This window comes from Quercus lobata, chromosome 8 (assembly GCF_001633185.2).
Source record: "Quercus lobata isolate SW786 chromosome 8, ValleyOak3.0 Primary Assembly, whole genome shotgun sequence".
In the NCBI taxonomy this organism is placed as follows: Eukaryota; Viridiplantae; Streptophyta; class Magnoliopsida; order Fagales; family Fagaceae; genus Quercus; species Quercus lobata.
Window position 1 is genome coordinate 61,452,261 of NC_044911.1, and position 14,718 is coordinate 61,466,978.

A 14,718-nucleotide genomic window follows, 5' to 3' on the forward strand; every position below is an offset into this window, starting at 1 on the left:
GTAGTGTGAGGACTTGATTTGTAACGACCTGTAATAGTGTTGGATTCGCACGTAAAAATGCCCAAACAATATCATTTATAGAGCGTGGGTTTGAAAGGCTAGGCCTTAGTCACAAGACAGTGAGTTTTCCATGGTGTTCATACATAATTAAAGCGTGCACACCCTAGGAGTCTTTCTCCAGGAGGCGGGCTGGGAGGCTCTGGTTTTTAGCCATTTTTCCCAGCCTCCTCTTTGGTGCATTAACCTTCTCATTATATAGCCCTTCCTAGTTGATCTTAGCCCTCCACTTGTTAGTCAGGCAGGTGCCTGCTTTTGTACCTGTCCCATCAGCTGTTCCTCCTTACTTTCTGTTAGTTGCAATGATCGAAGTCACCCTGTCCAGGAGTCTTTTCTCATTAACATGGTCAGGACACTGGCGAGTGCATTTAATGTGGAGGGGACGTATTTACCCTGAACCAGTTTTGCACCGTGACCCCACGTGAGTCCCATTCCACTCGTATCTCCTTCATGGGACTTTTTGGGGGCGGCCTTCGTCGAGAAGTTGCACTTCCCCTTGAAGTCCTAGAGTGCCGAGGATAGGGTCGTCCTCAGCTGTTCCCTTTGACACCTCGGCCTTTCACCATTCGTCCTCGGCACACACCCTCCTCGGCATGGGCCCTGAACCCTAATAGAGCGTGGGCCGGATCATAAGTTCCCCGGCCTCACAATAGCCTCTCAAAATCCTGCTATCCGACTCCTCGGACGAATAGGAAGATTTTGATGACATCAGATATCTGCCAATGCCAGTCAATCCTTGTCACCTATCGGTTCCCGAGACTTTTCATCTGCTCGAGACATGTTTCTGGAGCCCTTGGAAGGCGAAACGTGGCCTCATTAAATACGGGCGGCTCTGTGTTTCCCACGTTCTACGGCATGATGAAGATCGAACAGTGGTGATCCCTTGGCCTTTATGAGCGGTAAAATTTGTGTAGTAACCCTAGAAAGTATAAAAGATTTTTTGGAACGGGTCTGTCTCTTTAGTTTTACACTTAAGAGTTCTAGCGCATATACCCTGGGTTCATCTGAACTTTCGCTCAAACTCAAGTCTATCTCCAGCACAAAAAGCCTGTCCGAAGCGTCTTTCCTCTTTTATGTAAGTTCCCTACCTCCATTAACTCGTGCTTTTTCTTTTCTGGGTTTATTTTTCTCTGGTTCCCTTCCTTCTCCCGTTGCTGGTTGAGTTTGTTGAGTAAATCATAGAAATGGTTAAATCGAGACTAAGGAAATTAGTCGATACTGAAGAGGTGATGAACAAGTTCATCGCCGATTACAGAATTCCTCCCAACGTAAGTCTGAGGTATTGTAAGATGGGGGAGTGGCACTATAAGAGGGAAACGGGCGAGGTAGTAATTCCCGTCCTCGCCTTTGTAGAGGGGGGTATGAGAATCCCTATGGGGCCGGTAACGAGGGGTTACCTCAGGCACTTCCGATTAGCCCCCACCCAGTGCGCCGGCAACGTGTTTAGGATTCTGGGTTGCGTGGATGCTTTAAACGAAAAGATGGGATTAAGACTGACCCACCATGACGTGAATTGGTGCTATAATCTCCAAAATTTGAAGGGGAAATCCTACTACATGAAGACGAGAGACGAAAGGGTTCGATTAATCCAATGCCTCCCTGATTCCAACAAGGAATTACACAAGGATTTCCTTATCGTCTCTGGTGAATGGCATGATGGCAATCCGTGCCTCATAGTAGAAGGAGAACCAGGTGGGGTATAGGGAATGGAAGGGTGCTGACCCTTTGCGCCATTTCTAATCTGATGTGTTTCGGTAACTAACCATGCATATGTGTTTTTCTTTTACAGATCCACACGCTTATCAACGGCATTTTCACTTAGTTAACCGGGTGGACTTGGAGATTGTTCTACAAGCGGCAGTTTTCGTAAATGACGGAGATGGTCAAGTCCGAGTCGCTCACAAAATATTAGGGTACCCTCCCATTCAAAAGTCATTTGCCGACGCTACGCACGTGATCAACGCCAGGCACGTGATCAATGCCAGCCGTCCTTGGCTTCCGAAAATCACCGTAGTCGAGACATGATGTTTAATCTCCGAAGTACCATCTGTCCCAGAGAGCATCCCACTGGTGGACCTCTCCTCATCTCATCAAGTAGCAGAGGACGAAGGGAAGTTAGATCAGCCCGAGGAAGGGTTTGGGGTATTTGACCTAGCCGACCAATCCGAGGATCCCTCTGGTGATATAGGTGACCCAGCCTTGTCCGAGGCGAAATTGTCATCAGTAGGCACATCTTCTCAAGCCGAGATGGGACTCAAGAGAAAGCCCCCGACCACCCTACTCGAACTCCTCGAGGGTCAACCAGGGGAGGGTACGCAGGGAACACCACAACCCAATGCTCCTCCTCCACCACCTCCGCCTCAAGTTATCCAGACAAGGTCATCCTCCTCAAAGTCACAGCCACAATCCCCTCGCCCCAAACTTCCTGCTTCCCCCCCACCAGCTCTGCCTCCTCGGTCGAAGAGCATTGATTCAAAGAGGAAGAGGAGTCCCAAGGGTAAGGAAACCGTGGATGGGGGAAAGTCCCAACCTTCTAAGGAGAGGGAGGAAGCCCCGCGTGCGAAGCAATTAAAGATCGGTCACCAAAGCAAGGGTAAGGAGACCGAAGTCCAACCTTCCCAAGGCAAGGGAAAGGGGATCGAGGTCCAATCCTCGCCCAGCGCCTGGCTCCCCACCGCGATGCTCCACAGGGGTCCACTATTGGAAACTGCGTCCATGAGGGACCTTGGAGATGGCGAGGGTGGTTACGTGGCAGACGCACTAGGGAGAACCATGTTACTTCCCACCGACGTGGATGGGCTGAAGAAAATGAGGATGCAGGAGGTCTTCCTCAGTACGAAGAGGTACTTGGGCATGGTAAGGCTCTTAAAACCTAAGACTTTATTAACTCTCACTCCCGGTTTGTCATTCACGATGTATTTATCTCCCTTGACAGGCTCTCCAGGCCACCTATAGGATGGAAGAAGAGGTGAACAATCAGAGTAAGGCGGCCGAGAATGAACGCTCCAAGCGCTTACTGGCCGCGCGGACACTTAAAGCTTCCGAGGACGACCTCGCCAAGACCAAGACTGCTCTAACAGATGCTATCCGAGACAAGGATAGCGCCTAGGCGGGTTTAGCCAGCACCTAAAAACAGGCCGAGGACCAAACAAAACGTCTGCTAGAAGCCGAGGATCAGTTGCAAATAGCTAAAGAGCTGGTCAAGGACTTAAGTAAAAGACTGGCTGTGGCAGAGCATGACAAAGGTGTGGCGGAGTATGCCCATGACGAAGCCATAAGAGCCAAGCAGAAGGCCGAGTTTGCTAGAAATGAGGCTGAAGCTGCCAAGGAAACGACCGAGGATGATGGTTATAATGCGGGGGTAGCTGAAACCCAAGCCATCCTTAAAGCCCAGATTCCTGGAGTATGCAGTCTCTACTGCTCCCAGGTTTGGGAAAAGGCCCTGAAGCGAGCTGGGGTGGATGCTTCATCCGATTTGTGGAAAGCGGAGAACATATTTTATCCTGCAGCCATCCGTGAGGCCACCTCCACCAGCTCCGTGGCTGTAAGTGACCAACCCGAGGAAGGGGTCACTCAGTCGGAAACCGTACAGGTCGGCGCCTCTCCTGGCGAGACGCTCAAAGAGGGAGAACTTCAGAATGTGATAGACACCTCTCAGCGTACAGATCCCGAGGTACCCAAAGAGGTTGCTGAGCCCGTGGTTGGCACTTAGACGCCTAATGCTGAGGAGCTAGCCATACCTGCCCAGCCCCTACAGGCAATTCCCCTTACTGTGGTCCCCAAGAGTGCCGATACTGACCCTGTTCAGCCTTCCCCAGAAGGGACTATCCTCCAGGGCGTCGAAGCTGATCCCGTTCCGCCTTCCCAGGATGTGGCCGATGCAAAACTAAAGAAGTAGAAACCCTGGCCAGGCTTCGTTTTTGTTTTTAGTTTAACGATTAACTTGTTTCTTTTCCATTTTGAAAATTTTGTAACCTACTAGTAGTTTGATCCTATTGAACATGTATATATGAAATCCTTCTCTTCCTTTTTTCCTTTTGGTTACTTGTTAGTTGCCCTTGTCGACACTTATTATTGTTTATGAATTTCGAACTAATTATCTTAACACGTATGAGTAGTTGTGCATGCGATAAATTTAGAATCATGTTTCAAAACATTAGCTTACCTGTACCTGCCGAGCCTTGAACTCATTTCTGACCCTCACTCAATGGAGACATAGGCATCATCCTAGATGTCACGGGTAGTTGCTAAGTCCTGCTTAGTATCTAGGTTTCTTTAAAGTAGTTGGCTTCCCCATAGGTTTGAGTCCGAGGACCATGCAATACCTTGATTCTGTCCAAAACTTGATAGATATTGATAAGTAGTTGGTTTCCCCACAGGTTTGAGTCCGAGGACCATGCAATACCTTGGTTCTGTCCAAAACTTGATAGATATTGATAAGTAGTTGGTTTCCCCATAGGTTTGAGTCCGAGGACCATGCAATACCTTGGTTCTATCCAAAACTTGATATTTAAGTAGTTGGTTTCCCTATAGGTTTGAGTCCAAGGACCATCCAATACCTTGGTTTTGTCCAAAACTTGATATTTAAGTAGTTGGTTTCCCCATAGGTTTGAGTCCGAGGACCATGCAATACCTTAGTTCTGTCCAAAACTTGATATTTAAGTAGTTGGTTTCCCCATAGGTTTGAGTCCGAGGACCATGCAATACCTTGGTTTTGTCCAAAACTTGATATTTAAGTAGTTAGTTTCCCCATAGGTTTGAGTCCGAGGACCATGCAATACCTTGGTTCTGTCCAAAACTTGATAGATATTGATAAGTAGTTGGTTTCCCCATAGGTTTGAGTCCGAGGACCATGCAATACCTTGGTTCTGTCCAAAACTTGATATTTAAGTAGTTGGTTTCCCCATAGGTTTGAGTCCGAGAACCATGCAATACCTTGGTTCTTTTCAAAACTTGATAGATATTGATAAGTGCGACTATGGCGTGGCGCCTTGGTTTAGGAGGATTAGCAACTCGGCCAACCCCTAGAACCATCCGTGCTGCTGACGTTACGAAGCGCAGCCCCTAGTAAAGAAACATAGCCCCTAGTAGAACTTTACCCTAGAACACTACAACCAGCTGTTAGAAATGACAAGGGAATTGTCTCGACCTACCACCTATGCCAACACACAAACCTTTCCCACAGACGGCGCCAATTGTGAGGATTCGATTTGTAGCGACCCGTAATAGTGTTGGATTCGCACGTAAAAAGGCCCAAACAATATCATTTATAGAGCGTGGGTTTGAAAGATTAGGCCTTGGTCACAAGATAGTGGGTTTTCCGTGGTGTTAATACATAATTAAAGCGTGCACGCCCTAGGAGTCTTTCTCCAGGAGACGGGCTGGGAGGCTTTGGTTTTTGGCCATTTTTCCCAGCCTCCTCTTGGTGCATTAACCTTCTCATTATATAGCCCTTCCTGGTTGATCTTAGCCCTCCACTTGTTAGTTAGGCAGGTGCCTGCTTTTGTACCTGTCCCATCAGCTGTCCCTCCTTGCTTTCTATTAGTTGCGATGATCGAAGTCACCCTATCCAGGAGTCTTTTCTCATTAACATGGTCAGGACGTTGGCGAGTGCATTTAATGTGGAGGGGACGTATTTACCCTGAACCAGTTTTGTACCGTGCCCCCACGTGGGTCCCATTCCACTTGTATCTCCTTCAGGGGGCTTTTTGGGGGCGGCCTTCGTCGAGAAGTTGCACTTCCCCTTGAAGTCCTGGAGTGCTGAGGATAGGATCGTCCTCAGTTGTTCCCTTTGACACCTCGGCCTTTCACCATTCGTCCTCGGCACACACCCTCCTCGGCATGGGCCCTAAGCCTTAATAGAGCGTGGGCCGGATCATAAGTTCCCCGGCCCCACATGTAGTTTATGTCTGATTTCTCAGATTTTTTTGCACCTAATTGGCTCCAGCTTCTCTCTGTTTATCAAAGTCTTTCTCAGTTGGTCAGTCTCTTTCAATTTAATGGTGTTTTTGTGTTAAACCATTTTGAAACTTTTAACTGCACACATGTCAAAATTTTAAGCGGTCATTTTTCCTAACGTGGTAGCATCTCCTTAAAGGCTTTTGCTATTATATATAGCATATGATATATATATATATATGTGTGTGTGTGTGTGTGGGGGGGGGGTAAAAGACCCGGAGGCCCAAGTCAATGTCTACATTGGGCCAGGGGCCCAGCCCAAAGAAAAACCCCTTACGGCCATGGGGAGACTCCTCCTCGGCATGGATGTAGTCGAGGATAAAGGAAGCAACCTGCCACTAGTAGTGACACCCCAGACCGTTCTACGGAATAGGAAAAGTGCTAAAGCAGGAAAAGACAACAGAGAAAACGGAAGTGTCTGAGGGAAAGGCTGCCATTATAGCATTCCGTGCCTTGTGCCTGATACAGCCATACTCTTTTGCCTTTATAACCACTCCCAACAACTGGAAGGAAGGACTGATGGGACAGGTACCTACCCTAGGGACGCCATTCAGGAAGAAGGAAACCACTATAAAAAGGGAGGGGAAGGAGACAGAAGGGCGGGGCGGAGACCCCCTAACACATCAAAGGCACCAGAAAAAGCTCCTCGGACCGGGCCGAGGACCAATCCTAACCGGGAAACTCAGTCCATCTCAGTACGATTGTGAAGAACATCGTGTTAACCGTTGTCCATACACTAAAGCCTAACTCTTTGGCCCACTTTCTACAAATTCATTGTATCGAGGTCACTGGTCTAAGGTTCCATGCATCTTGGGCCAAGGCCGAAAAACGTGTCCCTACAATTGGCGCCGTTTGTGGGGAGAGCTTGTGCGTTGGCGAATGCAACGGTTAATCACGGTTAAGTTCCTATCAGCGAGAGTCCCTCGAGAGGACCACTTTGGTGGTGGTGCAAGCTACGCAAAAGCCACCCCCCATTATTTCCAAGAACACTGTCATTGTCGTTACTCAACTTCCACTTAGGTCTACACTTCGAAGCGTTGACTACCGAGAAGGATTGCTAAACAGAGTGCGGTTCTAGGGGCTTCTGACGTCAGATGTGTGCCCCGCGCGCTTGTCAAGGGGCTAACTCTTACGGACCTAGTAGTCCGGTTCGCTGAATCTCCTTCGGAGAAAGAAGCCAAGGGCCAAACCAGAATCTTTTGAAGCGGTTAAACAAAACCTTAGCTATGTCGAGTCCTCGGACCTCCGGCTTTGGGGAAATTGACATGCACCGACAACACTCCAGAAGTCTAAGTGCTAGACAGAACCAAGGTCTTGCATGGTCCTCAGACTTAAACTTATAGGGAAACTAGTCACTCTAAGAGCCTAAGTGCTAGACAGAACCAAGGTCTTGCATGGTCCTCGGACTCAAACCTATAGGGAAACTAGTCACTCCAGAAGTCTAAGTGTTAGACAGAACCAAGGTCTTGCATGGTCCTCGGAATAGGAAAAGTGCTAAAGTAGGAAAAGACAACGGAGAAAACGGAAGTGTCTGAGAGAAAGGCTGTCATTATAGTATTCCGTGCCTTGTACCTGACACAGCCATACTTTTTTACCTTTACAACCACTTCCAACAACTGGAAGGAAGGGCTGATGGGACAGGTACCTACCCTAGGGACCCCATTCAAGAAGAAGGAGACCACTATAAAAAGTGAGGGGAAGGAGACAGAAAGGCGGGGCGGAGACCCCCCAACACACCAAAGGCACCAAAAAAAGCTCCTCGGACTGGGCTGAGGACCAATCCTCACTGGTAAACTCAGTCTATCTCAGCACGATCGTGAAGAACACCGTGTTAACCGTTGTCCATACACTAAAACCTAGCTCTTTGGCCCGCTCTGTACAAATTCATTGTACCGGGCTCACTGGTCTAAGGTCCCATGCATCTTGGGCCAAGGCCGAAAAACGTATCCCTACAATATATATTGATATTAATTGGGTTTTTTATTTTATTTTTATTTATTATTTATTGTGGATTAAGAAGATCAATGGGATTTGACCAATTTATTAATCATGTTAAAATGTGTCAACCCCTTTTTCACACGACCCATTTACCCTAAATATTAACTTGCAAAAAACCATATTATGTTTGCAAGTCATGTCAAATATTACTATCCCTTGGTACGCAAATTTTCAACTCAAGCGGAAGCCAACCGATATCTCAAAGCTACCCGAGATATAGGGTTTGTAAAGATGAAAATATATGATTTACAATGCAATTAATGTAGATAAAATTTAGAAACCCCACAACGAAAGAATTTATATAATGATGAATTTAACTCAAAAAATTAACCCAAGAGATAACATAACAAAGAGACTCCAGGACAGAAAAACGAAAACCTAAAACCACCACTACTAGCAAAATTTGACAGAAACTCTACAAAATTTCTGTGAAGGCTAACTTCCTTAGAAAAACAATATTCTAATTTGATCTGGGTGTAGCCCATTCAACTCGAAGGATGAGGTTATCATAACCATACCCATTGAGCTTGTTGATTGCTCTCTCAGCATCTTCTCTGTTTACAAAATTGACAAAACCAAAGCCTCTGCTCATGCCCGTCTTTTGATCAATAGCAACATACGCACGAGTAACATGGCCAAATGTTTGGAATAGTTCAAGCAAGTCAGGCTCTCTAGTATCCTCTGATAAATTGGTGACCCGAACTGAATTTTCATCACTCCGGTGCCTCATATCTGATCCACCGGCTCTTTCAGCGCCTCGTCTCATGCTTGGAGGCACATAAGCTCCCTCGTTGGCTCTAGGATCATCAGTGTGATGGGCAAGATACTGGGCAGGGCACTTTGCTGTCCAGTGAACACCTTTCGTATTACAAATCCTGCATACCATGAGAACGGCACCTGCGTTACCTAAGTTTCCTGCTACCTCGGTTTCTTCTGGTTTGCTACCTGTTGGCAAGTCCAAATTGAAACTTAAACGTAAGAGTTTCCCTAAAAGAAAATTATCAACCGAAAGCACATAAGATTCCTATTTTCCAAGTAATTTACATTTTGTATGCCACAAAGGAGGCTTGAGATTTCTGTAAGTAGAGGCTATGAATTGTTTCCAAAATACCACAATGTCATGGCAGTTATTCATCAAAATTTCTATACCACATCATTGGGCTGTGAAATACCTATGCCTTAATTACAATGATACCAGGTACACACACATCTTTTTTTTTTTGTGATTTTTTTATTCACATGTAAATGCAACAGTGTGAAATCTATTATGACGGGAATAAAGAATTCACATAGACAACTACCAACTAACCAGATTCATAATTTCAAAAAAAAAAAAAAAAAAAAAAAAAAAAACTAACCAGACTCATGAGAACAGAAAATTAGCTTCCATATTCTACAATGTTAACATTCTATTATAAACACAAAACGAAAGATGCAAAGCAGGTAATAGTTTCAGTTCACTTGGATGAACCAAACTGAGGCATACACAAAATGAGAGAGCACATTGAAAGAAAAAAATGATCAAATCCTGCAATCCATGAGTAAGGAACCGAAATCGGTGAGGCCTCAACAATGTACAATCCATGTAAAAGACCCACTAACCACAGAATGCGAGTAAGTAGTCTGGTTTCCTAGGTTTGCATAACCGCCAATACTAAATTTTCATAACCACATTACAAGTCAATGCGTAAAGGGTTTATTTGTTTCAGCAGTTTTCAAATTATAGCTTTTTAAAGCTCACTTTTTGTAAGTACTACTATTTCAATAGAATTTTAAAAAATTGAAAAATTCTAAAGCTTGTACATTCAGCTTAATTTAAGGAAACAAAAGCTCCATAAAATCCAGGAACAACAGACATAGACACGGTATCAGTACGACGTGAAGGCATAAGCAATTTGTAAAGTAATTTTTGAACAATTATATGATATGATCATATGAGTAAAGCACTTTAAATGAAGTTAAGTGTTCGTACTTTCTTAGCATAAAATACTTATAATTCAACCATTAAGCCTAGTTTAGTTCAATTCTTTCACAGTTCTAGAACCCAAAACACCCTGGAAAAATAGACTCAAAATATTAAAGAAATCAAAACCAAACCCACACATAGCTAGAAATTAAACACACACACACAGAGAAGACGAACCATGAGGCCTAGGGCGTTCAAGAAAGATGTCCTCAGTGGAGACCATGGTGAGACGAGCACCAACGTCGTCATGGACGGCGTCGCCGAACTTGGGCCAGGCCCTGCGCTCCATGGCTCGTTTGCTCAACTGGGTCTTCGCAAACTTTTGGACCCGGGCCGTCGTCGTTTTCTTCACCTCGTTCCCTTCGTCGTCGAACTTGTACTCGACCACCTTCTTCACTCCCCTCTCGTCCGGCCTAATCACTTGCCGAGGCGGCAACAGAAAATCCAAGTCCTTCCCATTGTCCTCATCAACTAGCTCGCACCACTGGAACTTTTTCTGCTTCGGCTTGGGATTCTGGTTCGGGTTCGGATCGTTACTTAATTTGTCTATCGCCATGGTTTCGCTCTGTGATTTGAGTATGTGTTTGTTGTTGTTGTTACTCTGTAACGTCTGTATGGTTTCGAACTGTTTTATGGGTGAGTTTGGTTCAGCTTTTTGTAAAAGTGCATAATAAAAAAGTGGAGTTTTCAAAAAGTGCATAATGAAAAAGTGCATATTCAAAAAGCTGAGTGTTTGGTAAAAGCTGTTAAAAAGTGCTTTTTGAAAAAGTTATGTGTTTGGCTAGCACTTATAAAAGTGACAGTTTGAGGGATAAATTACCAAAAAGGACAATGTATATACAAAGGAGTTTATTTCATACTTAAATCAATATTGTGAAATTATTTGTTTCTCACCAATATTAGTTAATAATAACCTATCACTTAAGATTTATTATAAAAGTATTGTGAAATTATTGTGATAAAAATTTATACTAATTTTAATTTGAACGTACTATTAAATTTATTTTTTTCAAAATCTAAAAAAATTATTTTTTTTCACAAGTATTAGCTAATAATAACCTACTACTTAACATTTATTGTGAAAATATTGTGATAACATTACCTTCTTTTTCCTTTTTTTTCTCCTCGACTCACTTACCACATTTCCTTCTTTTTTTTTCCCCTCTTTTTTTCCGGTCCACACACGTACCCCCTCTTTTCCTTTTTTCCCTTCTTTCCTTACTTTTTCCATATCACTTTCCTCCAAGCTCCAGAACGTCCCACAGAGCTCTTTTTTTTTTTTTCCTTAGCTCTTCGTTTGCAAGATTCTTTCCCTCTATCCCATCAAAACACACAAACTTAAATGTCACACACACCACACCATTTGAATCTCATCAAACGAAGATAGAGGGGAAATCCAAAAGGGAGGAATGGGTCAGATCGGTGCTTGATCTCTGCCTTCACCGCTGCCTATCTTCCTCTCCACTGTTGCTTGATCTCTTCCCTACTGCCAACGACATGCGGCGGAAATGGGTCAGCTCGGATTTTTTTTTTGGTTCTGATTTCATTATTGGGTTCCTTTGTAAAATTGTGTAAAATCGGTTTGATTTTGTTGATTTTGTGTTTAGATTATCAAATGTTGAAATGGGTTGTGGTGGTAGACCAGTGATTGTTGGGTGGTGTTGTGTTTGTATTTGGTTGATACTTTCTTGACCGGTGTTGGTCTGTAACAGAGGAGCAAAAATATGAGGGAGAAAAGAAAAGGGTAATTTGGTAATCGAAGGAAGAGCCCAACGGATAGTTCAAAACGCGCTTGAACTTTTTGTTTTATGGACCTCTCGAGCTCCATATTGTTTTGCGCGTTTTCAGTCTTGGCACAAAACGCAGCTTTTTCCAAAAAGTTGCGTTTTGAGCTGAACCAAACGCATTTTGGACTCCAGCTTTCTTCAAAACGTGCTTTTCAGCTCCTAAAAGCTGAAACAAATGGGCACTATATCACACACGAACTGACATTGAGAGTCGGTGGCGTTTTAGTTTCTGATTTGCTCATTTGGGCTGGGTAAGTTACTCTTCTAAAGTTTTAATTTGAGTTGGGCTCTTTTTTATAATGTAATTCCTGACCCAACGAACTGAAAAGAGAAATTTGTGTTTTTCGTTTTTTTCTAAGCCGCAAAGATTTATAAATATAATATTTTAAAAAAAATCTAAACCCTTAACGTTTAGGGTAATTTTAATTTTATCATTTTAATTTTCAAGATTTAGATGTATATAAGTTTGTTTATCATTTTACTGTAAAAAAAAAAATTTAAATGAAAAGTATGATATTACAATTCTCGATGGAATCATAAAACCACTCCACCAATTTAACATAAGATCCGGATTTTAACAATGTTTCTTTATTCTTTTATGTTTGTATTTTGGTTTTTCACTTCTACATTGAAATTCCTCTTGTTTTAGTTTATTGTACTTGTGGGCTTCAAAAACAACTACTGTTGTGAAGATAGTGACGAGGGAAAATAACTCGCATAATTAATTTATAAAAGAAAGGGTAAAAATTCCACAATAGGGGTTCTAAATAGTAGATTGAAAGATAATAAGAACCCAGAAAGACTTTTATTGATATAGAAACAGGATTCCCAAGGCAAAAGGGGTAGAAATTAAAGACTAAAAACTCTCAGAAATATTGATCTATTACAACTCTCTCTCTCTCTCTCTTCCTTCTCTAAGGTTTCTTCCTAAATTTTTATGAACCCCTCTTCCTGTTGCACCTCTCCTCCTTTTATAGGCATTTTTTCTCTTCCCTCTCTCGATAGCTGGCTTGTTCCTAGTTGGATTTGGGGAGATACTTTTCCCATCATCCGTCTGTTCTGCCACTCTTTCACCATGAAATAGGACTTTAGGGGTGTTTTCACCATTCAAGCCAGTCAATCAACATTTAATGTGGCAGAGATTAGGTGGGAACACCTCATTAATGTGGAGGTGACTGCTCCAGTGGTCCTTATCTCTTCATGGTGTTTCCCGGGGTGAGTTTGATAGAGGGTGTCACTTCGGTATAGAAGGGAACTAGTCATCAAAGGTTCCTTTAGTATTTGTTACGGTAAAGGTTCCACTTGTTACCTTGGCAGTAGACCTTGGTAGTGGGAGTTATCCTGAGTCTCTAAGGGATTCTATCCCAGGGAGTTGTCTTTTATTTTCCCAGGCTGCTCCATCTATATCCATGCCTTTGGGCGGAGCCCATTTATCAAGAAATGCTCCATTCGATATTTATTTTTCCCTAGAATTCAAGATGCTTTGCAAAAACGTGAAAGGGATGAAGTAAATGCAGTAGGTTTCAATGAAATAATACCCGAAATATATGGACAGTCTTTGTACAAAACAAAGCTACCACACTGACCTCAATGAGAGGCAGATTTCGATTGTGAACGGCTTATTCGAAATTTTGTTAAAAGTGAATTAAAGTATATTTGTAATTTTAAAAAAGTTAAAAAGAAGAAGAAGTTGTCATACTTATAGTGTATAAAAATATTGGTAAGTAAAAAAGTAACGCAAGTTTAGTTAGATTTAACACCATAAACATGTGGAGGATGATCTTCTATTCACACCATTAAATCATTAATATGTCTTACATGTTTGGTTAGATTATAAGTTACAGGATTTTCCAATTGATGATATGTGAGAAAATAACATCACTAAAGGTATTGGTAAAGGACTTTGCAAAAGTTAGCAAATGTTTAGAAGGCTAAAGATTCATCCTCACTTCTCAAGGCTTTGACGAATTTGATAGATTTGTTGAGGCAATTGGCATCAATGTTTAATCAAAAATGGTAGAGCTACAAGCTATTTTTTATTTTTATTTTTATTTTTACAAATAGTTGATATTGTGAGTGATTATTAGTAAGTAAAAAAAAAAAGATATAAGTAATGAGCTCAAATGAGAATTAATAAAAATTTGTCACATCAATGAGCTCAAATGAGAATTAATAAAAATTTGTCACATCAACTTTGTGTAAAAATTTTGTGTTTATAGCATTATTCATGCTTAATATATGTTAATCATTTAACTTATTTAGAAAAATGCTAGTGGTTGGCCATAAAAACCAATAAAAAATTTGGTCACAACAATAACTTATAAAAAACATTTGTGAGGTTTAGTCCAAAATTTTCATTTATTTTACTTACTCTTTCTCTTCTATAAATAGATCACATTGTCACTTTAGAAATGCACTAGTACTCACCCTTCTTCCTCAACATCATCTTTTCTCTCTTTCATTTTTTTTTTCTCTCCTTTCTTGTTCCCTTCCCCAACTCTCACCTCTCCTCCAGTGAGGTCCTCAGCCAAAGCATTATTCTCTGTGCTCGATGGCCTATTCTTCATGACCAAGCCTCTTGTAAGGTTGAATTTATTCAACCATCTTATTGGCTTCATTCCGTGCCAAATTTGCTTGTAATTCAGCATTTAGTAACCCTGTATTTAGGTGGGTTTGATGTAAGGGTAGTGAGTGAGATAGAGTGAAGTTTGCTCAAGAGTGTGCAAGAAAACAGAGTGTCGCGGCTGGGACTTGTGGGTGACTCGCGGCTGCAAGCCGCCAGAAGCTGCACACGTGCCAAGCATGCTGGAAGATGAACAGTCATGCTAGCTGGAGCACTACAGGACAAAACAGGACAATTGGCCATACGGTTATCTCGCGACTGGATCTCGCGACTTAGTCAAGCCGCGAGGTCAAGCCGCGAGCCACCCCTGTTTTGTAAAAAACCTGACG

At 42.8% G+C, this 14,718-nt stretch overlaps 2 protein-coding genes across 2 annotated transcripts; one reads left to right on the top strand and one right to left on the bottom strand.

The window, feature by feature from the left end:
- The first annotated feature begins 2,304 nt into the window (after positions 1-2,304).
- LOC115957185 (zinc finger homeobox protein 3-like) lies at positions 2,305-3,955 on the top strand. Its single transcript, XM_031075399.1, has 5 exons — positions 2,305-2,880; positions 2,993-3,158; positions 3,291-3,418; positions 3,485-3,730; positions 3,815-3,955. The coding sequence occupies exons 1-5, from the start codon at positions 2,305-2,307 to the stop codon at positions 3,953-3,955; spliced, it is 1,257 nt and encodes a 418-aa protein (XP_030931259.1).
- Positions 3,956-8,299: 4,344 nt separating this feature from the next.
- LOC115957186 (eukaryotic translation initiation factor 3 subunit G-like) lies at positions 8,300-10,535 on the bottom strand. Its single transcript, XM_031075400.1, has 2 exons — positions 10,157-10,535; positions 8,300-8,958 (listed from the first exon to the last, which is right to left on the bottom strand). Exons 1-2 carry the CDS (start codon positions 10,533-10,535, stop codon positions 8,474-8,476), a joined length of 864 nt encoding a protein of 287 aa, XP_030931260.1. The 3' UTR covers positions 8,300-8,473.
- Between the last annotated feature and the right edge of the window lie 4,183 nt (positions 10,536-14,718).

Bases quoted from the DNA above. Each gene is read 5' to 3' on its own strand.
- LOC115957185 (XM_031075399.1), top strand. From the start codon at position 2,305: ATGGGACTCAAGAGAAAGCCCCCGACCACCCTACTCGAACTCCTCGAG. The intron at 3,159-3,290 runs GCGCCTAGGCGG...TGGCTGTGGCAG, and splicing joins TGCTATCCGAGACAAGGATA to AGCATGACAAAGGTGTGGCG. The intron at 3,419-3,484 runs GTAGCTGAAACC...TACTGCTCCCAG, and splicing joins ATGATGGTTATAATGCGGGG to GTTTGGGAAAAGGCCCTGAA.
- LOC115957186 (XM_031075400.1), bottom strand. From the start codon at position 10,535: ATGGCGATAGACAAATTAAGTAACGATCCGAACCCGAACCAGAATCCC. The intron at 8,959-10,156 runs GTTCGTCTTCTC...ACTTGCCAACAG, and splicing joins TGAACGCCCTAGGCCTCATG to GTAGCAAACCAGAAGAAACC.